General features: G+C 41.1%; 4 protein-coding genes across 8 annotated transcripts; 2 read left to right on the top strand and 2 right to left on the bottom strand.

The window, feature by feature from the left end:
• The first annotated feature begins 286 nt into the window (after positions 1-286).
• LOC141841398 (scarecrow-like protein 22) lies at positions 287-8,955 on the top strand. 2 transcript variants are annotated; one of them, XM_074729567.1, is made up of 6 exons: positions 287-3,398; positions 3,607-3,714; positions 6,199-6,429; positions 6,570-6,879; positions 6,986-7,107; positions 8,535-8,955. In XM_074729567.1, exon 1 carries the CDS (start codon positions 663-665, stop codon positions 2,811-2,813), a length of 2,151 nt encoding a protein of 716 aa, XP_074585668.1. In that variant the 5' UTR covers positions 287-662; the 3' UTR covers positions 2,814-3,398; positions 3,607-3,714; positions 6,199-6,429; positions 6,570-6,879; positions 6,986-7,107; positions 8,535-8,955. The 2 variants fall into 2 exon arrangements, with proteins under 2 accessions (XP_074585668.1, XP_074585667.1); XM_074729566.1 differs by lacking the exon at positions 8,535-8,955 and having other exon boundaries at positions 6,986-7,440.
• A 94-nt stretch (positions 8,956-9,049) lies between these two features.
• LOC141841397 (uncharacterized) lies at positions 9,050-12,969 on the top strand. Of its 4 annotated transcripts, none has more exons than XM_074729562.1 (5): positions 9,050-9,197; positions 9,892-9,959; positions 10,037-11,797; positions 12,023-12,143; positions 12,248-12,969. In XM_074729562.1, exons 1-5 carry the CDS (start codon positions 9,137-9,139, stop codon positions 12,829-12,831), a joined length of 2,595 nt encoding a protein of 864 aa, XP_074585663.1. In that variant the 5' UTR covers positions 9,050-9,136; the 3' UTR covers positions 12,832-12,969. The 4 variants fall into 4 exon arrangements, with proteins under 4 accessions (XP_074585663.1, XP_074585664.1, XP_074585665.1 ...); XM_074729563.1 differs by having other exon boundaries at positions 12,251-12,969; XM_074729564.1 differs by having other exon boundaries at positions 9,110-9,193.
• Positions 12,970-13,357: 388 nt separating this feature from the next.
• LOC141841399 (tetraspanin-18-like) lies at positions 13,358-18,486 on the bottom strand. The gene is made up of 6 exons (XM_074729568.1): positions 18,171-18,486; positions 17,976-18,075; positions 15,659-15,739; positions 15,477-15,581; positions 14,944-15,132; positions 13,358-13,645 (listed from the first exon to the last, which is right to left on the bottom strand). The coding sequence occupies exons 1-6, from the start codon at positions 18,335-18,337 to the stop codon at positions 13,586-13,588; spliced, it is 702 nt and encodes a 233-aa protein (XP_074585669.1). The 5' UTR covers positions 18,338-18,486; the 3' UTR covers positions 13,358-13,585.
• A 1,499-nt stretch (positions 18,487-19,985) lies between these two features.
• LOC141837809 (protein neprosin-like) lies at positions 19,986-22,443 on the bottom strand. The gene is made up of 7 exons (XM_074725183.1): positions 22,185-22,443; positions 21,614-21,700; positions 21,263-21,514; positions 20,952-21,116; positions 20,812-20,865; positions 20,466-20,612; positions 19,986-20,387 (listed from the first exon to the last, which is right to left on the bottom strand). Exons 1-7 carry the CDS (start codon positions 22,356-22,358, stop codon positions 20,010-20,012), a joined length of 1,257 nt encoding a protein of 418 aa, XP_074581284.1. The 5' UTR covers positions 22,359-22,443; the 3' UTR covers positions 19,986-20,009.
• Between the last annotated feature and the right edge of the window lie 1,376 nt (positions 22,444-23,819).

The raw sequence follows: 23,819 nt of genomic DNA on the forward strand, positions 1-23,819 counted from the left end.
ATTCCTACAAATACACCATAGTTGGATATCGAATCACGGGTATAAGTCACAATTCGAATATCCTACCGTTGCACCATTGCTCGGGACTATATTTATGTTTATGAATGAGCCTCGAAGGGCTAATTTAATCAGTTAAATGAAAATATAATTTCTTTAGAAGAATAACATAAGAAGGAATAATATATTTATTTAATTATATTATATTTTATTTTAAAAAATTATAACCAAACAATTAATAAATATCGGATAGATAGAGCCGACATATTCAGAGAGCGTTACGATCTATTTGTCAGTGTTCTTGATTCGATGCCCATGTCAATTGAATTCATGGCGCAGAGGTAGATGCAGAGGAGAGAGGAGAAGAACAGGGAACTTTCCTGTTCCTTTTGAGATAGGAAATTGCTGGATTGATCTCAGCGGAAGAGAAGGCAAAGCGGCTGCTGCATCGGCGCACTCAAAAGCGACGCCGTGATCTCGCCAAAAGTTAGAAAGATGAAATCTTTTTTTCTTCCTGCTCCAACCAGCTCGCGGAATCATGGCGGCGTCGCGTGCTGAGAGAGAGAGAGAGATCCAGGAGGTGCGTGAAGCTGGCGGAGACTGCAGTGGGCTATTTGCGGGGAGGTGCGGAATCGGCGGGTTGTGGTGCTGTTAAGGATCATCAGATGAGGGGAGGGACGCCCCTTTCGGTCCCACAGAATGGGACTTCTTTGCAGGTCTTGGAGGTAGAAGAAGGTCTCCTCTGGTGCGCTTCTTCTGCTATGGTTGCTAAGAGGAAGGAGAAAGGAAGGGAGAAGGAAAGGCTGCTGCTTGAACCGCGTTCGGTACTGGAAAGCCGGCGGAGCCCTAGCCCGCCGAGCTCCTCCGCCTCTACGTTGTCGTCCTCACTCGTCGTTGGTGGAGGAAGGTCTGCCTCCTCTGACGGATCCGTGATCACCGCCGCCGCTCCTTCGGCGGCGGCGGAAGGGGCCCAGAGGGCGGAGGGTACGACAGAGCTTCCACCAGTACCCGCTTCCCTCGCCGGCGGCGAGGGGCACTCCCTGAGCTGCACTGATGATTTGGAAGGCTTGTTCTGCGAACTGGCCGGACAAGACCAGAACTTTCTTGGGTGGATCGTCAGCGAGGCTGATGACACCTCCGGCGGCGGTAACTTCGATTCGCTCTGCGTGTTCGAAGGTGCTTCTGTATCGCCGGAAACCATCAGTCTTCCGCCGTTGGCTTCGCCTGTTACTTCTCCTAGTGGATTTGAACGCAAAGGTGACAGTTTCGGTTGCGGGATCCCGAACCCTAATCTTTGCCTTGCTCCTTCAGCGGATATCCTTCCTCTTCTGTTGCCTCCGTTGCCGGCGGAGCTTCATTTGCAAGACGAAAAGCATCTCCTTCCCAATCAGGACCTAGCGTTGCCGCAGCAGCACCAGGCCCAACCACCACAGCTCTTCCCTTCCTTCTTCCCCCCATTTCATCAGCAGTCGACTACCTACCACCATGGTCAGCCATGGAAGCACCTCGCCCCTCCTACACGCAAAGGCCCTGCCGTCAACCCCTTCCCTACCCCCCGTGTTCCTGAGCTCCTCTGTCAAAACCTCCCCCATCAAATGGGATTCAGACGACAGCTCGATGCCGCTGGTTTCCAGCTTCAACCACCGTCAATGAAGCCCAAATTAGCAAGTGGAGACGAGACGTCCGTGGCAGATGCGACCCCAGTTCAGCAGCAGCAACGGACATTGTTCGACCAGCTCTTCGAGGTAGCTGAGTTGATCGAGGCCGGGAACACCTTCAGCTCCCGTGGGATATTGGCGCGGCTCAATCACCAGCTCCCTTCTCCCTTGGGGAAACCTCTCTTGCGGTCTGCTTTCTACTTCAAGGAAGCTCTCCACCTCCTCGCCGGCAATTCCCCCCACGCACTGCCGCCTCCGGTGTCGACACCATTGGATGCGCTGCTCAAGTTCGCCGCCTACAAAACCTTCTCTGACGTCTCACCCATTGCCCAATTCACCAGCTTAACCTGCGTCCAGGCCATCTTGGAAGCACTTGACGGTGCTAGCTGCATCCACATCATTGATTTCGACATTGGCATCGGCGTGCAGTGGTCAGCCCTTATGCAGGAGCTAGTTCAGCGGCGATGTTCATCAGCGGCGGCGGCCCCGCTATGCCTAAAGATCACTGCTTTTACAACTCCCTGCTCCCATCACCCTCTAGAGCTGCAGCTCATTCAGCAGAATTTGCTCCACTTTGCTAGAAGTCTTGGCCTCGTTTTCGAATTCAACATTCTCGACCTCGACTCGTCTGACCCATCGGCGCTCTTAAGAATGCGTTCCACACCCAATGAGGCAGTCGCCGTGAATCTCCCTGTTGGTTCTTCGATCGACCTGCTTATTCTGGATCTCCTACGCTTCGTGAAGCAGCTTTCCCCAAAGATTTTGGTCTCCGTTGATCATGGATGCGATCGCATCGACCTTCCTTATGGGCACTATATCCTCAGCGCAATCCGGTCATGCATACTACTCCTCGATTCAATAGATGCAGCGGGTACCAATCCAGACGCCGCCAACAAGATCGAACGTTACTTAGTCCAGCCAAGGATTCAAAGTGCTGTTTTCCGGCACCACCATTTATCGAACAAGACAGTTTCATGGAGGAGCCTCTTTACCTCGGCTGGATTCGTGCCGGTGCAGTTCAGCAACATCACAGAGACGCAAGCAGAATGCCTTCTGAAGAGGGTGCTGGTTCAGGGATTCTCGATCGGCCGGAGCCAGACTTCCCTTTCCCTCTGTTGGCAGCGCGGGGAGCTTGCATCAGTATCAGCATGGAAGTGATGAGCCTTCCCACAGGCACTGGCACTAGCTTTAATTGGCTAACTGTGATAGCTCTTTGGTTCCTCATTGATCGTAGAAATCGGTATCGAAATATGTTTAAGGTGTGAATTGTTGTAGTAATGCAAGTGGTTTTAAAGAAAGAAAAGTTGTTCTTGGACGTGGAGGACTCGCGAAGGTGGTCGGTGGTCGGCGGCCGGTCACCATTCAACCCAAACCTCTGACCCCCTCCCCCTATAAATACCGGACCCACCTCTTCCTCTCAAACCCTACCTTGATGCGATCCTCCTCCTACCTTCTCCTCCGAAGCCCCAAATTCACCGCCGCCTCTTCCCACTCGATCCGACCACCCGATTGCTTCCTCTGGAGCGAGATCGGTCGGATCTCAGCTTCTCGAAGCGGTTTCGATCGCTGACCGCCTGAAGATCTGAAGCGCCGCCCACCGATTTCTACGAGATCGGATCTGTTTTCAGTTTTCACCCCTCGCGCTGGTCGTCGGAGAAGGCTCCGCAGCCGCGCGCTCCTGGCTCTTCTCCAGCAAGGAGGTGTTGCACGGAACGCATAGTTCTTGAGGGCCTTCGCGCGAGCGTGAGTAGTGCTTATCCTCGATCCCTTAGCTTCGATTTCAGAAATTTCATAGATGTTTTATTCAGTAGGGTTTGCGACTTGCTCTCTATCTTTCCCTGATGTCGCGTCCCGAATTGTGAGGGTCGTGTAGCGAAATAGTCAAATCATTTGTCGTTGTAATTCCCCAGTATTACCTGAGAATTCTTGTTTCCTGTTTGGTAAATTTTAGCTATGAGATGGACGCAGAATGTGCTGATGATGATGACGCCAAGGATGCACAAAATGAGTTGCGGAAGATGTTCTTGATGAGCTTAAAATGCACGATTCAGTAATGCAGGTACTATCTAAAACATTTTTTTCTACCTTCTCTCAGATTGAGTTATCTACTTTTCCCCCTTTCTGATATACACTGTCAGTTGACAGAGATGAAATTGTATTGTTACATTGAAGGAGAACAATTAGAACCCTATATATAGGATCTTGGCATAATGCACAAGGACTAAATATCCCATGTGTGACTAAACTTATATTACTACAAGCACTCTCCTCAAGCTGGAGCATAAAATATTATCCATGCCTAAATGATTACATCTAAAAATAGAGAAAAAAAAACTGATTAGACTAAACTCTCAATGGAGATGGTGAAGAAACATACTAAAAGGTTTTGAAATTTTGATGATGCAAATCCTTCAGCTGAAGTAGATAACAATTTTCAAAAAGAAATTTTTATCGTTTCATTCTGATCTTCAAAACAGACGGTTTCATTTTACTACATGACCATGTTTGGCGAAGATATGGTTGGTTACCTAAAACTTTCAACTGTGTACTTGAAACAATATTTGGATTATAATACTCACTAATTACTCTAATTGGATTATCTGGTCTACTTTCTTTGTTTTGGTACCCCAACTATGTTTTGCATAAAACATATTTCTATGCCAAATTAGGGTTATTCTTGATTAGATAGTCGAATGATGATTATTAATGAGATATGAATTAAGTGTTGGTTTAGGGTGCGCAGCCACCTGTCTTAGGCACCAAACCATGCCTTTGTTGTGTGTTAAAAATGGCATGGTGTCATCTCTGACCAATATTTAATACCTCCTCATTCATGCTAAGATATATTTTATAAGTTTCTATATTTTTTTGATTCTTTTAGTATACATGCTACAAGGGATTATATATTTTGACTTGTTTGCAAAATATGATTCTACATTATCCTAGTGTTGAAAATTGTGTAGATGTTAAGTAGTGTCATTAAGTGTAGAAATGTTTACATATGATAATGAAGGCAACAAATACCTCTAGTGTATAAAACCATATTTTCATTAGGAGGATCGAAGAGAAAATATGCAGCTTTACCTAGGAGGATTGAGAAGAAAACCTAACCTCAGGATAAATCCATCTTTGATACCACGCGAAAAAGTATGAAAATGGTAATGTTTCAGTAAGGAGAACATTTACACCCAATTTATATGACTATGAGAGCCTTTCCCAATGACTAAGTACTCCATGTGAAACTAATCTATATATTCTCATTATTATTATCATCAAGCCATCTTTCTTTCTACTATTTGGGTTCTACTGCATGGATCTTATCCAAACTCTAACTAAGGCTGCTAACACATAATATTGGAATCTTCTGCAAAAAAGGTGGATCCGCCACCTTAGCGGCCCCACACGGTCGGCCCCACGACCATCTGTGAGGAGGTAAATCGAGAAAGTGCAGTTGGTTACGACGCAGGAGGGTATTGCCTGGCTTCGCCAGGATTCGAATCCTTGCCCTCTTCTGCAAGTCTGCTGCGTCGTAACCATAATATTGGAATCAGAGTATAGACGAGAATGTTAAATATGCCATAAAGTTTAGGTGGCATCTAAATCCAATAATTTTAGGAAATGTGACCGTTGGATTAAAACAACTATTTAAGATCTAAAACTAGATAGGTGATCACTATTGTACTCATTCCTATCACTTCGAAAAGTACACATACTTTTTGATGGGTATACAGTCACATCTGTGAATTGTCTTTCCATCTTATTAAGTAGGATAAGACTGCATATAATGGATTCTTTCCTGGACTTAGCATTGGTGGGAATTTCGGACTGCCTTTTAGTTGTCTTTCCACCTTATTCACTGTGCTTTGTTATATTTGTAGAGAGCAAAAATGGTCTCTTACGGTTGTACCAACTGATCAAACTATACTGATTCCTTGTTATCAACTTCATGATCAAGGATTAAGTCAAAATTTGATTGATAAGCTGGTAGAGCACATCATATTGGAAGAAATACGATGAATTGTGGTGCTACGCTAGCTTTTCACAGGCTCTAACACTGCAACATACATTACTAGTGATGGTATGCTAAACTATCTTTAGCAGATAATGATTAAATTATGCTCCTTTCAAATTTTCATTTGAGGTATTGCAACAATTTTTATCTGTTTCACATACAGTTCACAATGGCAATTACATTTCCAGATCTTAATAGCTGAACATGTGATGACAGTTCAAATTACCCTTTTCTTCCTTTGGAACTTGCTATGAGTTTGTCTATCAGTTGAATGTTTAGATCTTGCTATCGATACCCTTGTTTTCTTTTTTTTCTTTTTTTGAAGTAAACTAAAATTCCCATTGTTCATCAAAATGTGGGGAAAAAAGATTGACGATATATAGATCATAAATTATGGTATGGTCGGACAGTTACTGTGAATAATATATGGGTTAGGTTTAGACTCGCTCCTCTTCTGAATGTTTGTCTCAGTACAAGTTTACATTATTTATGGTACACCACATAATCATCTGGGTATCTGTGTATATGAAGCCATCCGAGGGAACCAGGTATGCAGGATTTGGGAATTGATCCCTCCAAAGAGATAATTACCAACCTTGCAACACTATAGTAACTGAATTCTTGCTTGCAACCGCTGTTGGAAAAATTGGAGGGGGGAGGGCTTTATGCGTTCTTGGGTAAAGAGCTCCAACCATATCTGTCTGACGGAATGGTCATCCGTACAAGAAGTGGATTGACACTTGTTCCTCCACAACTTTTGAGGTATTTGGATACCTACAAGCAATCGTCAATTGTTTTTTTATTTTCGTCCATAATTTAACACTGGACTATTGTTGGTCCAAACCCGTGCCAGAGAAACTTATTTGTATTGCTTTTGCGTTTCACTTTTCTATATTGTCTAGGGAATTTGCCACGCAAATAGAAGATTTGCTGGATAATCTCAGTGTTTCATTGACTGGTGGCTAACTGGTGGTAGTTCCGTTCACCAAAATGCTCGATAAGTTTTTTTTTTTCTGATTTTGACTGGACATCAACTGTGATTGTTTCCTGTGGCATGTAAGGCTAACTGCATCCAAAGTTGTTCAGATTGACACTGATTCTCTGGCTGCTCAAAGATCACCATCAATTGTGAGGAACTCTTGGACATACTTTCGGAGCAGTATGCAGAGGAGCATCAGCTGTGCTTTGAAAGCTTACTTTCAACAGACGAAGGTTATTTTTTATGCAAATTGGTTACGAGTTGATTAGAATAACAAATGTTTCTTCACTGGGGATATGTTGTCGCACAAATTAATACTTGCACCATCTTGTTGCGCAGCTGAAACATTTGATAATGATAAAGGAAAACTTTGTTGCTGATTTCCATATACTGTACCTCGGTGTGATAAAGAAGCGAAGGGAGGTTGCAGGGGAAGACAAACCTATGGAAAGGATTATCAGGTGTTCTCTAAACTGCATATACAATATATGGTATTTAAGGTGAATGTGTAGACATACGAGGACATACGAGGACACAGGGGTGTTAAAAATGAATCTGATTTGTCAACTCGATTTGAGTCGATTAGAAAAATTTTGAATTAGGGTTGGAAGTTTTAGAGTTCAAATCAAATTGGGTTCAATGCAAAATTGATTTGGAAAAATTTTGAGTTTAGGTTAGATTTGAGTTCACTCGAATTAGGATTTTAGAGTATAGTTTAGACAAATAAACACTTAAGTTTAAATATTTGAATCTATGAAATCTAATTATTATATAATTTAGATGAGGTTTGTATTTTGTGTTTTGAATTTTTATTTAATTATTTTGTTAAATTAGATCGGGTTGCTTGGGTTATTCGAGTAGGTTGGGTTAATTCAGGTTCGAGTTTATAGTTTTCGGATTGATTTTGAATTTGAGTTGAGAATTTTTTATAATATTTTTGCTTCAATCCGATTCAAATCTATCCAATCTACCCGGATTGACATTCTTGTGAGGATGGATGGATAAAAAAAAAGAGAATAATTAGATAAAGAAAGTTAAGATTGCATTTTTAAAGGAAAATTTTAAAAGATATATTTAAGATGATATAGATATATACTTAAATGATCAATAAATATTCTAATTCTCTGATATAAAATTATAATAAATATACCCATCAAATAAAAATAATTAATAATAATATAATAAAATTTATTTAGATGTAAATAATTATGCAAAAGGATTTATATAATCTTGCTTAATAAAATAAATTTTGTTATTATTATTTTATTTTTATAATCTCATTTAATGAGATAAAATTTAATTATTATTATTTCACCTCTTTCCTCTTATTATTCCTATTATTAAGAGTTCCATAAACTCGTTCCCATTTAGTGACATAAGATTCATTGTCGTTGTTTCACCCATTGTTTTTTCTCACGTGGTTAAGAGTTCTATAAACCCGTTCCTATGCTGATGCGGCTGCTTTCTTAAAGCCACTAGCTCCCTATTTATCCTCCACACATTTAGATTGATCGAAAGAAGAGTCCGGAAGCAGTCGCCGGTAATGTATGATTCAGAGGATAGGTCATAGGTGGTCGTCATTTTGGTCCACAATGTTCAAAAACAATGTGCAAAACCACTCATTTCAGCCAAGAAGGTGAGAGAGAATACGCCGGAATAAATGTGTGTCCTCCTCCTGTTTGGCAAGCTGAGAAACTGAACCATGCCAATCTTCCAATGCACAAAAGAGAAGATTCATTCGTATTGGCGAATCATCTCAGTACATTAAACACGCACAGCACATAGATATACTGCTATATTTTTCCTTGCATGTCAGTTCTCGATGTCGATAATTGATGCGTGTCATAAAGACATGAGATTGAGATTCTTTGCCGCGGGCATGGTGCAGTTGCAGGTGTGCAGTAGCCATCGGATAAAACCACGGGCTGCGGATCACACACCACTCTCTGGCTCTGCTCGCCTCCCGTGATATTAGACACCAGCAGTTGGACCATCACAATAAAGGTGATAAAAATTGGCTTCCACCTTGTCTCTACGGTCCAAGACGACGACAAAGAGTCGGTGATCAACCACAATTTCATACAAACTCCTTTCTTTCCTGTCGAGAACGTTGGAGTGGAGTGAGGAGAGAAGAGCCATTTTTCGGTGGTGCTGTGGATGGCAAGCTCAATGGCTCCAAAATTAACGAACGATTCCTGATGACTTATCTTATCGCCAGATGATGCAGGTGCGTAGCTTCCCTCACCCGTCTCAATCCGCGTCCAGCGGATAATAAAGACAGATCATTTCCCTCACCCGTCCTCGCTGTCTCTCTCTCTCGCCCACTTCGCGTGCGGCGGTTGAGTGCGAGCCGCCGCGGCAGGTTTTACATTTTAGCCGGCGGCGAAAGCGAGAAGAAGGGAATATGGTCGGTGGTGGCGGCCCTTTGTTCTTGGATCTGGATTCTTTTGCGCGGCGCTCGGTGCGTGCTTTTTAGGTTTTCGGACGCGGATGCCGATGGTTGGAGCACCGGAGATCGCAGTCCGCAGGGGAACGCAGCGTTCCGTGGTGGGTGGGTGATTTCGGCTTTCAGTTCTGCTTTCTGGATTTGGAGCTCGAGAGTTTCGCGACATTTTTTTTTTTTCTTGCGTCGTTTGTGTGTGTTTTTTTTTCCGATTTAACATGTTGATGATCGTTGCGATTGGCGATTCGATTCTCCGCCTTTCGCCGCAAACTGTGTTAGATTTTTGATCGCAGCTTTTTCACTGAGAAATTCCAGTAGTGATTTAGCTTCGTATTGTTTCTCCTCTTCGCATGTGTTTTCTTTCTTCCTCGTCCTTTTTCTTTCATATTGTACCATCCTTCTTACGGATGATAATTCCGGTTAACTGGGATCTGGACGCAAGCTTGTGGCTCTTCCTCTTCATGCACGATGAAGTTTTTCTTTTCTTTTCAAAGCGGCGTCACTGCTTTGGCAACAACATTTTCGGTTGTATTGTTCCTTCTGGTCTTGCTGATTGATCATTAGCTTCCAGCATCAAGAGGGTATGCAAGTTTAACCACATCTAGGACTATAATTTTCATCCATAAATCTACATATTTGCAAAAGTTATCAGTGATTCATCCATAGGTAAAACTACTTGGGAGCTTTCTATTCTGCTAGTTGGTTCATTGTCTTCTCCATATTGAAATTGTTGATCCGTTTACAATATCTTGATTCCTCCTCACTTTGTGTGCCATTAATGTCGGACATTCATTTCTTGCAGCTGCTAGAGGCTATTCCAATATCATAAAGAGGTCGATATATCCTGTTGTGGAGGATATGGGGAAACAAGTAAGCACTTGCATTTATGTGAAGAACTGAAGATAGTTATTCTTTTTTTTCCCCAGTCTAATTTGCATCTAACACAGATAACAAATGAACAAAGGAGTAGTTGTCTCGACAAAATATCTGGCGGAACTCCGGTGAAAATGCTAATATCACAGGAAATGTGTGGTGATACAGAGTCTACAGAGAAGCCACCGAGTGTTATTGCGAGATTAATGGGTCTTGATTCTATACCAGTGCAGAAATGGGAGACGAGCAAGCAGACAGTAAGAATCAATAGCTATCTTAGCAATGGCAAACGGCAGGAGGGCGACTGTGATAGAAACTCCATCTGTGAGGTTCAGCCGTTCAACCACAAGGAGTATATTGATGTATATGAAGTAGAACAACCGGCAAAGGATATTTGGATCGATGAGCAATCTTTGCGGAAGGCAAGATTTGTTGAGAATTCACATAAAATAAGAACAGCCCTTGTTCGGGAGAAGTTTTTTGAAGCTAAACGCTTGGCTACCAGTGGCAAGCTTCTTGATTCTCAGGAGTTCCATGATGCAGTCAAGGTTCTGAACTCAAACAGAGATTTGTTTATTAAATTTCTGGAAGAATCAAACTCAGTGTTCACAAAACAACCCTTGAAGCCACAGTGCCTCTCTCTTCTCCCTTCTCAGACAACTCCTATAACTGTGCTGAAACCTTCCAATACCATGGACAGAAAAGGAAACCAGTCCATGGGAAAACAGCTTTTATCTGATTCTGGTGGAAGTGTAGCAAAGGTAAGTAGGCATTATTGGAGCCCTGGTTTCTGTGAGCCAAAGCATGATGCCTTATCTCAACGAACAAGAATAGTCGTTCTAAAGCCCAGCTCAGGGAAACCACTTGACATAAAGGGCAGACTTCCCAGCAATTTACAGACATTGCCAGGCACACATTGCTCTAGTCGAGATTTGATCGCTGCTGATGAATTGGTAAATTCAAGAAAAGAACTTGAGGAGGTAAGTGACAAGGAGGAACAAACCCTATCTATCATCAGAAAAGATGAAGCTTTGTCTATGTCAGTATTATCAACTGGATACATTGGTGATGAGAGCTCATTCAATAGGTCAGATTGTGTGTATTTGGAAGATGAGGTTGGCAGTACAAATGAATCTGATGCTGCAACTTCAGCTACAGAGTGTTCGTGGGATTACATCCATAAAATTAGTAGTCCACTCTCAACATCATCCTTTAATCAAACATCACCTTCTCCTGAATCATCAGTTATTGTAGAAGCCAAGAAAAGGCTTTCAGAAAGGCTAGCTTCGGTCGCATCCAATGTTAATTTTCGAGAACTTAGACATTTAAGAACCACAAGCACCTTAAGAGAGATGCTTGCCATTCCTGAGTCGATGAAGAAAGGAAGAATTGAGGACCTTACTCGTTCTAATAAATCATTTGATGCAGAAGATGCCCTGAATGCCCCCTCAGCATTATTCCCTACATTGGGGACAATTGACAAGCATACTGAAGAAAATTCCCAGCAGAATTCGTTGAGATCCAAGTGTCTCCCAGTTTCTTCTTTGGCTCATGGAATTGACGAGTTTAATGTCGGGCTTTCTGGGTCTTCAATGGTCGAACCCATTGTTCGAACAGTGGTTCCCAAGTCAAATAGCAGGAAGTTATCATTCAAGGACAAGGTCTCAAGTTTTTTCTTCTCCAGAAGTAAAAATCCTAGCAGAGACAAGCTCTCTAGAGCTGCCTCAGTCCCTGACGTGGTATCATCCTTCAGTGATACTTTCGTACCACAGTCCGACCAAGGTAGTTCTGATGAATCATATAGTAGATCAACTGAAATGTTGATGCTTCCTGAGGTAAGACATTTCTCCTCTTGTCTTGTACATGTATTTCATTTGGAAAGCCTTTCACTGTTTTGTTCTTAGCTGAAATATATTGAGCTTCCATTTTGTCATATTCCTTATCCTTGATACACCTTGATTACATTCTGGCTCCAATTTTCTTTCTTATCTGTAATTTGTTAAAGATTTACCAAATCATTTTATTTTACTACCCTGAAATTTGGTGTGCATGATCTGCAGGGTGTTCCCAAAGAAAAATCCAGAAATTTCGCTGACTTCCAAGATAAATCTGGCCATGATTCAGCTTCACAAGACATGCTACTGAATAGTTTGCCAGAGTCGACCGTAGCTGCACGTCCACGTAAGAATTGCACAACTAGTTTTGATTCTAGTGGCGTATGGTGCCTAGTTCTAATTCTAGTCATGTGCATACTCTATCGATAACCCGTCGATCTAATTCATCAGCAGTGTGTAGGTCTCCACTAATCAAATCCATTCGCTCCTCCTACTTGGACTTGGCATCGACAAAACCTTCAAATCCTTTTATGGTTTTCACGAAGGCAGACGAAGAGTACGAGCAGTTTGCATTCCTCCAGAAACTGCTATCTTCCTCCGGAATGAACAGCAGTAACCAAATGCTTTTCGGCGGGTGGTATTCACTCGATAGCCCTTTGAATCCATCTCTACTGAAAGAGAATTCCCAGACGATACACTCAAGCCGGAGGCTATTGTTCGACTCCATAAACACAGCACTGTTAGACATCTGCCACTCGGCATTGCTCGCTGCATATCCATGGACCCCAAGACCAGTTCGCGAGCCTGCGAAAGAACACAATGGTGATGCCACAGTGGCAGAGCAAATCTGGGCGATCGTCAGAAAATGGTCGAACAGCAATATGCTAGATAGGTTGGAGAACGAAGAGGTCGCAGGGAGGCAATGGGATGCAACAAGGTGGCTGGAGGTGTGTGAATTCAGCAAGGAGATTGGCTTGAAGGTGGTGGAGGAGTTGGTTGAAGAACTACTGTCTGAATTATCTCCTCCTCGTTGAGCAAACCAAAATATTCTGGTTGTCATTATCTGGTCCTGTAATATGTGTCTGTATTATCAGATTATAATCGGTGCTAATCCATTAATGAGAGCCAGTAATCATTTGGAAAAAGGGTAATAATAATCTATGTGATTGGCATGTGGGTTTGTGTTGGAAGGCAAGGCCAGCTGTGGTGCATACAATTAATTGAGCCATTGTTGGATTAAATAAAGAGAGATTCTCTGACGAACTCGGTGGTTGACATTTCAGGGGAAGCAAGAGGACAAGAGGTGGAAACAAAAGCTTGTGCTAGCTGCCTACTGGCATCGCTAAGATCTGGCATGAGCCAATGTATTGTTATTTCGTTGCAGGATCAACAGGTTCACTTTATATATATATATATATATATCGTAGTAGGAAGGTGGTTGAAATCTATGTGCTCCCACAGACAATTTTGGCTTCAATTCTGCAAGAAGGAAGGGGACAAATGCCAGAGCAGCAACAATAAACACTGAGAAAACACATGGTGTGCGAGCAATCAATCTCAAAGCACGGGCAAATTGGCACGGAGATGGACATCATAAAAAGGAGATATAAGCAAGCAGCATGATACCTGCAGAGCTCCACATGGACACGATTCCAGGACACTGGCAATAAATATGATACAAGCGACTACACATCTTTTTACCTGCCAAACATGTTCTACAATATCTGCTTCAGTTCCGAATCTACTGCTTACAGGATATGTCACCATCTTCCTTGTCCTGTATCCTTCTTAAATGCGGGGTTTGGGATCCACAGAGACTTGTGAGAATTCATTTTGGTCGAGCCCATACTGCCACAAAGTATAATACGATTCAAGAAAGAAATGTAAATGAAGACGTCAAAATTGCACAATTGGAGAAAGCCAGAAAGAGTTGTGTGTATTGTGGCAGAAGGAAGGAACATGTAGGTTTCTTAATCTATAAAACACTAGAACATTTTATTTGTGAAGTCTACAAAATGTTCCTGACAAAATATTCAAAATATGCATATGAACCAAAATATTTGTATTCATAGTTGCAAGCATGATTCAGTTTACGAGATTATTTTCCTTGAAAAGAATCAAAATTCCGCACTGATTAAGTCCATTAAAAGATTTTTCCAGCGTGGAGATGATGTTGTCTCCAATGATCCAAAAAGTTTAGCTTTTAACTTTTTGGATGATCCATCTTGTTTTTATAGATGTGTGCCGCACTAAATTACTTGATACATGCCTAGGAAGTTAGTCGACAACTTCAATAAAAACATTCTCTAGTCTATAGAAGAAGAAAAAAAAAACAAAGTGCCTACTTTCCATTAAATCAAGCATCTAACGGATAGATAGGTAGTTATGCTCAAATTGGTACACAAAATAAGCCAAAAAGGTGGAGGAAATGATATTGATGTGTCCTTTCCTTTTCTTCAAAAGACTATCTATTGGTGATTTAATTATGTATGCCAGTGTGACAATTGGTCATTGACCAATTCATCATGGAGATAGAATTCCATATGTCATCTCTCTTTGCCTTCATAACCTTGTAGTAGTTTTTTTTCCCACTATCATGGCACCGACATGATTGATACCAGGCATCGGCATAAAATAATCATTGGCTTCCATAGTAAACGATTAAAGAATTAGCCTGATTGTTACTCAAATTGGCTTATTGTTTTCATCATATTGAGTGATGGACTTCAACTAGTTCCAAGCTCTAATTTATTGGTGCAACCCAAACCCCTAATGCAAAGAATTACTGTTTTCATCTACAGTTACAATCATTCAGAGTAGGATTCATAAGTTATGTTGATATCAAGATTGGTCTCTTGGAGTTACAAACATCTTAGCTTCTCAGATATAATGGACGTTCTTTAACTATGATATCATTAAAACCCAGCCAGTATATCAATATACCAATCCTTAGCACTCATATTCGTATAACTCCCTAATGTGGAATGAGCCTACTCTGTTAATTGTTCAGCTCATCATATGGAGACAGTTGTTGACTAGCAGAACCACCTAAGGTTGTACACCCTTCACATAACTCTAGGGTTCTTTCATTCAAGCATCATAAATAAAACAAGGATAGAACAATGAAAGCCATGGTGCCAAAGTACCTTCTGTCTCATCCTAGAACTCCAATTGTCATAGTAAGATCTCCTGATGTCAATTGAGGTTGAGGGCCCCACCCCTTTTGGATCCAAAAGTGGTTGCCTAATTACAACGAAATCTTCATCGCTGTCGTATGTAACCCTTCTATGAGCAGCCGTGGCACGCAATATCAGTGTTAACAGAAGTGAGAGACCCTGTTCAACAGATATAAGGATTGTAAAAAAATGTGGAAATAACATATACTAGAACACAAGCATGAGCAGTGACATTTTTAATAATTTCACAGAATATGCACCGCAGGGATTACAATTCATATGGAGAAAAGAATAATATATCATGCCCAGGCATGATTTAATTCAAGAAGTGATGAATCTTCTCTAAATGCCTATAAGCCATTCCATAAATTAATGTAGGACCAATAATTAATGATACAATATAAGATTAGGTGATTATATTGACCAAGTCTCAAGCATGTAGGAAGTACCCGTCACTAATAATTATAATTACAATATTAAACATCCACCAATTAGATACTTGCCTGAGTAGCAATGACACAAACAGCAACCCATGTGAAAATATCCATGTTATCTTCTATAAATGTTCGTAGATGTTTTAGTTCTCCAGTGGTGTCATACGGAAGTTCCTGTCAAACGATAGAATTAGACGAGATTGCTAGACATTGACATAACACTAGCAATCAACTCTAATTCAAATGCTTACCTCTTCCCAGTGCCTGTTTAGCACTAGATGCCCCACTACAGCTACTTCTAGTACAATGAGCATGACGGTTAAGATTGCATGCTGTCATCCATCTAAGCTAAGGAGATAATATGCAACGCAATTTACAAGAATATTATGATATTTCTAGTAAATATACAAAGGCAAAAGTGAGGACAATATGATTCTGGTTTCCGACAGCAACTAACCTTGATGAAAACTTTGGCACTTGCACTGCTCAGACAAAATGCCAATGAACCAGGCAGTTTAAAATTAAAGACAAATTATTTACACAGAATATGCATAGCAGCATCCAGAATAAAATCTAACAGAACTGTGAAGAGTCTCGGTGATTCTTAAAACACATTAGTGCTCCTGTGAAACAAAATAGTTGTACCATCTCTAAAACTCCAACAGCATTGAACAGAATTTTATTTTTATCGAGGATTTAAGGCATTAAAGAAAGCCATTGTATGACTCCCTAAAAGGCATAAAAAAGGTCAGTCTTTGTTTTGCCTAAGAATAATGATTTACATGAAGTTCGGGAAGAGAGGGCAAACACTTACAAGGGAAGAGGGAAGCAATTACTCAAGTCAAGACAACTTGATTATGTTCCAGTTTATTCATTTTCTTATTGAGCTTGTTTACTAAAAGTTTTATTGAGCTCAAGCCGAACTTGAGCTTTTTAGTAAGCTCAACTAGATAAATTATTGTCCTTATAATATAGTAAAAAAAATATAATAAACGAACCATACATTTTCTCATTTTTAACACAATATACATAAATTTGAAATTACAAAAAATGTAATATTATTCTTTAGATATTTGAATAAAAACATAAACAGAATAAGATTATTATTCATAAATTGTTACAATCTTTGTTCATGAATGTTAACAAGCCAAATTCATTAGTATTTGAGCTAGCTTGTTTACTTAATATATTTTCCACTACCGAATGAACATAAATTAACTCTTATCAAGTCGGGTACCAAATTTGTTCATGAACAAGCTATTAATTTACGTCCCTAGAGGGAAGTAAGTGGTAGTCACCATCACAGTCCTTGCCTCTATGGATTTTTGTTATGTCTTTATCGTCATTGCCAACTCACCAACATTGTCATTTCTAATTGTTTCCCCCCTAAGGGTAAGTTCTTGCACATTGCTCCCTTGTTTGTTGATAAAGAAACCACTTTCTATTCAGCTTGCATCTCATCCTGAGCTAAGAATGAACTCTCCATGAGATTCATAGATGTGTTACATTAGTTGTAGTTTGCTTGGTTTTTGCATTACTTATAGTTTCCTTGTTGATTGTGAATTCCTTTTCAATCTTATATATCTAAGAAGTATCGCACAAAGTCACACCAATTGAATCACTTTTTTGAGACTTGGATAGTTGTATCTCCATTTCTTCACCACATTGATTCATATAGTAAGTACCACTTGAACACAACCATTCAACATAATTAGCCATTTGAAATAGCATATCTGCTACAAGCATATCTTCTATTTTTCACCATACTGCACAACCATACGACATAATTAGCCACCTAGTTTCCACCATGTTAAAATGAACAGGTATGATCTACCTACTCCTTCTCTATTACTTCTCATTATTTGTAACCACCTCTGCTTAATCCACTTCTCATTCCCCTCATAAAATAGTGTTAGTTTGAGTTGATGGCAAATTGTTCAAGCCACTAACCTTTAGCAGATGGAGAACAATTGTGCCTAATAAAATTTCCTCAGACTCAAAAAGTAAACAGAATTATGTGATCACATAAATCCAAGCCCTATAGTTGTGCAAGAAATTAATAACAGACACACCTAAATTTTCATGTATTATGAAAGTTATGTTTTAAATGGATGAAGCGTAAACTAGACCCAATACTTAGCATTAATAAAAGTAGATACCTATATCTAGGCATGACATAAGTGTTAAAGGAACTAATAGCAGGATAGGCGACCTTAGCTCCTGAATAAGATGGCGCCAGTAAGTGGTTAACATTTCACAAAATTTGAAATTTCTTCCTACTTTGAGTTCATCAAGAATACCATGCATGGAGGCAGAACCATAACGATGCTAACACAACATGTTTCTGACTAGGTTTGGTTCCTCTGTAAAAAAAACATAAAATTTCGAAGTAATCAATTTCTCTATGCAAGGAGCATCAAGAAAATAAGAAGAAGAAAGACGCGACAATCAACTAACCAGTGCAATAAGTGAGAGCCAAAAAAAAAACAACTTTGATCAAATCGAAACCGGCAATACAATCTGAAAGTTAGAATTACACACGGATATCATGATCAACTTGAAGGATACGAAACAGAGGCAGCATCCATTAACCGTCTCAGCTGCCAGATACCCAATCAACGCAATCAAACACACCAAAATTCCAACACCCATCGAAACGCACACGAACCTGTTCTCCCATCCGAAATTAATTTTTTTAAAATCAACAATAATAAAAAAAATCAAACAAGAAGAAACGCGCAAACAAGAGCGATTGGAGCTCACCAGGGCGCGGGGAGATCTCGGACATCGAGGCTGAGGTAATCGTTGCGACGCCAACGATTGAGCACCCACAGGGAGTAGATCAATACGGAGACGCCGACGAAGGTCTGTAAGAACTGCAAGAACTTGAGGGCGAAGGCAAGGCAGCTCCGGCAAACGCTGGGACGCATCTCTTCTCCCTCTTTCTCCTTCCGCTCCCTCCTCCCTATCACAGTGCGGATCCAGAGCCCTAGAATGCTCCGGCGAGGTCGCGAACCGGCCGCTTCGGCTTCTTCGAAGATAAGAGAAGACGAAGAAGTGGACACCTCTGCAGATGATTGGAGAGAGAAGAGGCCGAAGACCAGCTGCGGCTCAAATAAACGTTACCGGAGAGACGGCACTCCGTCGGTTACCCGTGTTTGAACTGCAAGAAAAGCTGGGACCACTCCGCTCGACCAATAATTTACGATCCACGTTATGGAAGTGAATAAATAATCACAGATATTTTTTTTAGGAGATTTTTGTAAAGAATTTATTTTTTAAAAAACAAATTACGTAGGAGCTTTCCGTAAATCGGCTCGACAATTTTGAATTTTCAGATATCAAAGAGGCGCCCTTATTTTTCATATTACCAAATTACCCCTTCTTCTACTTTCGTCTCCCAGCCTAGCTCAAAAAAATATTTTTCTCTATGAGTATTCATCCCTTTGGCATTCAAATTCAATCTTTTCCGATCAAATACATAGATGATCAAATCGTCAATCAATGAACAAGTTAACATAGACGCTCCCAGAAGATAATCGATGATCTGATCATCCATAATATTGATCGGAACAAATTAATATCGCGAATAGAAAAATTGAGCCAAGATGTTGTAATGATTAACACTAGAAGAACTATTGCAGGACGAAATGGTAGTCATTATTCTCTTTTTCATAAAATTTTAACTTGAACGTAGAAGTGATTTATTGGAATCCATCCTCTGGTATCATTCTAATATTCTTTTGAAGTACTTTTAAAGTACTTTTAATAGCATCTATAATACAATTTAATACCATTTAGGATATAATTTAGCCGACTAACTGGGATATAATTTAGCCGCACCTAAAATATAATTCTTATTTATAGTACAATTTAACAACATTTATAATACAATTTGGTAACCCTTTAGAGATCATATGCGCAAATAAAAGTTCAAGATTTATGGATAAATTTACTTTAAGATTTTGCCCAAACAAGAATAAGACCACTTCCTCTCTTTCGAATCCGTCTTTCCAACGATTTCACACGATCCACTTCCTCCAATCTTACTGAAGAGCGAATGATTGATGATATAATTCAAAAATACAAAATATTTAAATTGCATTTGATTTGTTTTTCTAATATACATCAAGTCGTTGACTCGATCAAATTGAGTTGTTTGAAAGGTTTATTTTTGATCAAATTTCATTGGTAACATAAACCAACACCATTCATCCACTAATAAATAATGCCTAAATAAATAGCCATAAATCAAATAGGAGCAGCAACTGATGCTCAAATCAGCTTTATGGTCAGAGAAGAAGGAAATCCATCCCCGGAGCATAACATAACTGAGTTAATTACAATGAAATAGACTTGTAGAAGAGGGCAAGGAAACGACAAAGTTGAAAAACCCTCTTCCATCATGATCAACTATAAGATTTACCTCCTCACATATGGTCGTGGAAAAAGGACAAAACCAACTGTGTTGCGCCGTTGAAGTAGCGGATTCCACCTTTTACAAAAGAGAAGAAAGAAGGAAATCCAAAACCAATTGCAAAGGAAGAGAATTTTAGCTTGAATGTTACAAAGTTGAAGGAAGGAGATTCTCAAATGGTTTCTCTATGGGCAATTAGAGTTTCTGCCAGGTCCTCCATAGTACAAGTACTGCCCCCAGTCACCGTTGTTTCCGTTCTGCACGTCGTAGCAGTTCGACTGCTCCGTGAATGATCCGACCCCCGTCGGAGCCCTTAGATTGTTGGAGTCATCGACTATCTGAATGTTCCTGAAGTAGCTTGCTTTGCCGTATCCTTCTTCAGGGAAATGGCCACTGCCCATCCCAGTAGAAGTGTGCTCCCCGTCTGGTTCTGAGTTCACGACCTCCCCTCCCCATTCGATCATGGACGCACTGTCGGCCAGGTACGAGAAGAGGAAAGAAGGCCAGTAGCCCAACACATGATCCCTCCCAAACTGCATCCACCAGTTCCCTTCCTTGGGATCCTGCTCAGTTTCATGCAATAGATAAAGCAAAAGTGGTGGGGTTTTGCTGGCATTGCATGTGAACTGGGAAGAATCTACCTTCCAAACCAGTATGCTTATATCATACTGTGAGCCGTCGTAGTTGGAGATCGGGGAGATGCTGGCACCCATGGCGATCTCATTGTTTATTTGAATGAATCCAGAGCACAGCAGGTTGTAGCAGCCAGTTGCTTGGTATGCGTCGCTCTGGAATTCCATGGTAAAAACACAAAACTACTATAAGAACACATTGATTACAAACAAACAAATCATTGCAATAATATATGCACCAAATGACCCTGTGAGATGAAGATTGACTGATAATTTCATCATCTTATTTGTATGTGGTACATCAAAACCAATTTAAAGAAGCACAAAATAAATAGGGAAGGGGCATTGAACTTACAGTCCAATAAGTAAACAGCCTAGTGTTATTGTCCCCATACAGATCAGGGCTGACCTGAAATCAGAAATGAAACTGTAAGCCCTTCTCTGATACGAAAGCATCGGAGAAAGTTATGCGTACAAACTAGAATGGAAGCATACCTGCCAACCAGCTTCGATGCTATTAAGATCCTGCCCAAATGAGCCCCCTAATATCCAGAGCTGAGAGAGACTGAACTCATTGGTTTGCTGGATCTTTGGCTGCCAGACGTTAATTGTTGCTTTTGCTCCATAGTATTTGTCTCCCTCTACATAGGCAATTGCGTGCTACTCGAAGAATCATAAAAACAAAGCGAATGAGAAAGGGGAAGAAAGAGCTAGGAATCCAAATAAGGTTGTAAACTATAGCACACAATAAAAGGGGTCGATTTCATCAGAGTAGATAAGATATGCATACTTTTGGATCAGGATACCTGGTGTCCATTCTCATTGACAAGGTCAGGCTCCACAGACAGGGGGTTGGGAAAGCTTTTATGCTTCTTCCTCCCGTATCTTTTAATGGAGCTAGCCCGTAACACATCATCCCTGGTGGTTCTCCTGATAGGGATGGTATCCTCAGGGCATCTCCCATTCTGATGCCACAGCTGAACCATGGAGGAAGCTTTCTTACTTGATGTTGCCTTGCTATCATCAAACAACCCTTCTGGGTGGAAATTTGGCCTCATCTAAAAGAATTTAGCATTGAAGAAATTGGTCAGGTAAAGAAACTATCAAAGGTGATTAAAAAGTAGGTAAACGGGGAATTTGTATGCAATGAGATAAACCTGGATAGTATGGTTCTTGAGGAAAGGATGATCAAAGGCTGGTTGGTGAGACACATGCACACAGTCTATGGTATCTCCATCTGGACTCTATTTATTTATGTAATTCATCAAAGAATCATCATTAAACAACAGAGAATGGCATATCAAAATTTGGTAAAAAGAAAAGAAAGAACAAATCACACATAAAGATCTGAAACTTTTGATGGAAAGATAACTCTAAATTAGATACATTTTATCAAAGCAACCATCACGTTGAGCAACACTCCCAATCGGCAAAAGATAGCAGAAAGCTGCATTCTTGAGTAGAAAAAACTGGCATATTAAATTATTTGCCCTTTTAATCCATGTGTACTTGACCTAAACACATCGTCAAAGCTGGAAAATCCCAAATATCAAAAAGCACGAGTTCAATAAACTAACACCATTTTCTTTTACTGAAAAATGAACAATTTTGAAGAAAATGATGTTTTTTTTTTCACACATCACGTCCAGACTGAAGTAACAAAAGAGGAGGGAAAAAGTGCGGAAAAATCGATGAACATGAAACCTAGAAAAGGGCACAGCCAAGCACCTTGATGCTCTTGACGGGGGTTTTATTGAGCCGCTTGAGGTGCCTCCGCACCTCCAACCTCTGCGTCTCACCCGGCCCGCCGACGCGCCCCGCGACGGCGCACGATAAGCAGGCCGCCAGCGCCAGAGCCAGCGCCGCCACCATCCGGCGGTCTACATTAACGTGCGCCGCCATGTGATCTTCCACTCTCTTCTCCCTCACCCACAACCTTCTCCTCCTCTTCTCTCGCTCCCCTCGCAGCCCTCGCTATCGCACGGATCTCTCGTCCTCTTCCACCACGGATGACGATCCTCCATGGGAGAGTCCAAAATCTCGCTTGCAGTCACCTCCCGCCAAACTTAACCTTTCCACGTGTGCGGACGCAGAGAGAAAGAGAAGCCGACGAGGCCGTGGAGGTAACCGCACCGTCATCGGTGACAGGATCGCGAATCACGGGATGGATTCGACGGATACGATAGACGGCCACGATTGCTCATGAACTCGAATGTTCAAAAATTTGACCGTAGCCTGCGTGGAGATTTGTGCGCGCAGGGATCTGACTCCAATTTATGACGTGGCGCCAGAGGATCTAACGAAGGCACAATTTTATGGTACCATCAACGTTAATTACTTAATTAATTTACAGAAATGATTTGGTCAATGATTGCCTAATCAGTCATTTCAGAAAAATAGTGGAAACGTTTTTGTAAATTTTTTTTCAAATAAGAACATTATGGAAAACAGTATTGGCTATCGTGATTTCCGCCTAAACATGAGAGTCAACGCATGCATTAGTAGCATCAGTCAAACGTTTGGCAGAGGTTGATTGATATGGCAATAGTCAAACTTCACTGAACAATAGTCTCAGTTAGTCGTATTGACTTAATCTAGGGATAATCAGTTCGGTCCCACGGAAATTTTTCATCGATCATCAGGGTAAATCGGGAAGCGCACACAGCGACCAATCCAGATGCCTAGCATCCTTTGATTGCGATCCCCATTTGAAGGAAAATTCCTACAAATACGCCGTAGTTGGGGATCGAACCGCGGGTGCCTAGGTGACAACCTGAATATCCTACTGCGGTACCATGGCCCCGGGGACTTATAAACTATAATGGGTAAACTTTTTATAATGATCGGCCCCACCATCGAAACGGCCCCATATCAGAAAACCCCATAAGAAATTTTTTGGAGGCACAGTACCACTAGGTTGATAAGAACATACTGCCTTAACAGCACCTCAGCCAATAAGACTTAAATCGCACAGCACCTCAGTCAACAAATACATGTTGCTAAGAAGATTCAAACTCGAAATCTTAAACAATACATGTCTCCACGCTTACCACTTGGGATAAGACACTTCAACCAAACTTCACCGAACAAGCTTAATGGTTAAGTAGCCTTCGACTTTAAATGGAAGTGTCAATGGGGTCAACCTGAGCTGAGCTGGCATAGAAGATAGTATACGGGCCAACTAGGGCCCACAGGCCATGACCTCTGGATCGGGTCAGGTAAAGAACGGCCCAGCCCAATTAGACTACTTCGCTCTCGTGGGTCGTGGCCTATTGTAAATTTTGAATTAAAGGCCTAAAAATTCTGAAATTAGGCTCGATAGCCCAGACCGACCCACTCGGCTCGGCTAGGCGTCAGCGACAA

Source organism: Curcuma longa, chromosome 11 (assembly GCF_044706935.1).
Source record: "Curcuma longa cultivar G26 ecotype Majalengka, Jawa Barat chromosome 11, ITB_CL_G26_1.1, whole genome shotgun sequence".
NCBI lineage: Eukaryota > Viridiplantae > Streptophyta > Magnoliopsida > Zingiberales > Zingiberaceae > Curcuma > Curcuma longa.

What these genes read in the sequence shown, in the direction of transcription:
- LOC141841399 (XM_074729568.1), bottom strand. Translation starts at nt 18,337, where the DNA reads ATGCGTCCCAGCGTTTGCCGGAGCTGCCTTGCCTTCGCCCTCAAGTTC. An exon ending in CGAGATCTCCCCGCGCCCTG is followed by an intron (nt 18,076 to 18,170) that starts GTGAGCTCCAAT and finishes ATGGGAGAACAG; the next exon opens with GTTCGTGTGCGTTTCGATGG. An exon ending in TTTGTGTCATTGCTACTCAG is followed by an intron (nt 15,133 to 15,476) that starts GCAAGTATCTAA and finishes TCTGTTGAACAG; the next exon opens with GGTCTCTCACTTCTGTTAAC.
- LOC141841398 (XM_074729567.1), top strand. Translation starts at nt 663, where the DNA reads ATGAGGGGAGGGACGCCCCTTTCGGTCCCACAGAATGGGACTTCTTTG.
- LOC141841397 (XM_074729562.1), top strand. Translation starts at nt 9,137, where the DNA reads ATGCCGATGGTTGGAGCACCGGAGATCGCAGTCCGCAGGGGAACGCAG. An exon ending in AACGCAGCGTTCCGTGGTGG is followed by an intron (nt 9,198 to 9,891) that starts GTGGGTGATTTC and finishes CATTTCTTGCAG; the next exon opens with CTGCTAGAGGCTATTCCAAT. An exon ending in AAATGTTGATGCTTCCTGAG is followed by an intron (nt 11,798 to 12,022) that starts GTAAGACATTTC and finishes CATGATCTGCAG; the next exon opens with GGTGTTCCCAAAGAAAAATC.
- LOC141837809 (XM_074725183.1), bottom strand. Translation starts at nt 22,358, where the DNA reads ATGGCGGCGCACGTTAATGTAGACCGCCGGATGGTGGCGGCGCTGGCT. An exon ending in CCCCCGTCAAGAGCATCAAG is followed by an intron (nt 21,701 to 22,184) that starts GTGCTTGGCTGT and finishes ATAAATAAATAG; the next exon opens with AGTCCAGATGGAGATACCAT. An exon ending in GCATCGAAGCTGGTTGGCAG is followed by an intron (nt 20,866 to 20,951) that starts GTATGCTTCCAT and finishes TTCTGATTTCAG; the next exon opens with GTCAGCCCTGATCTGTATGG.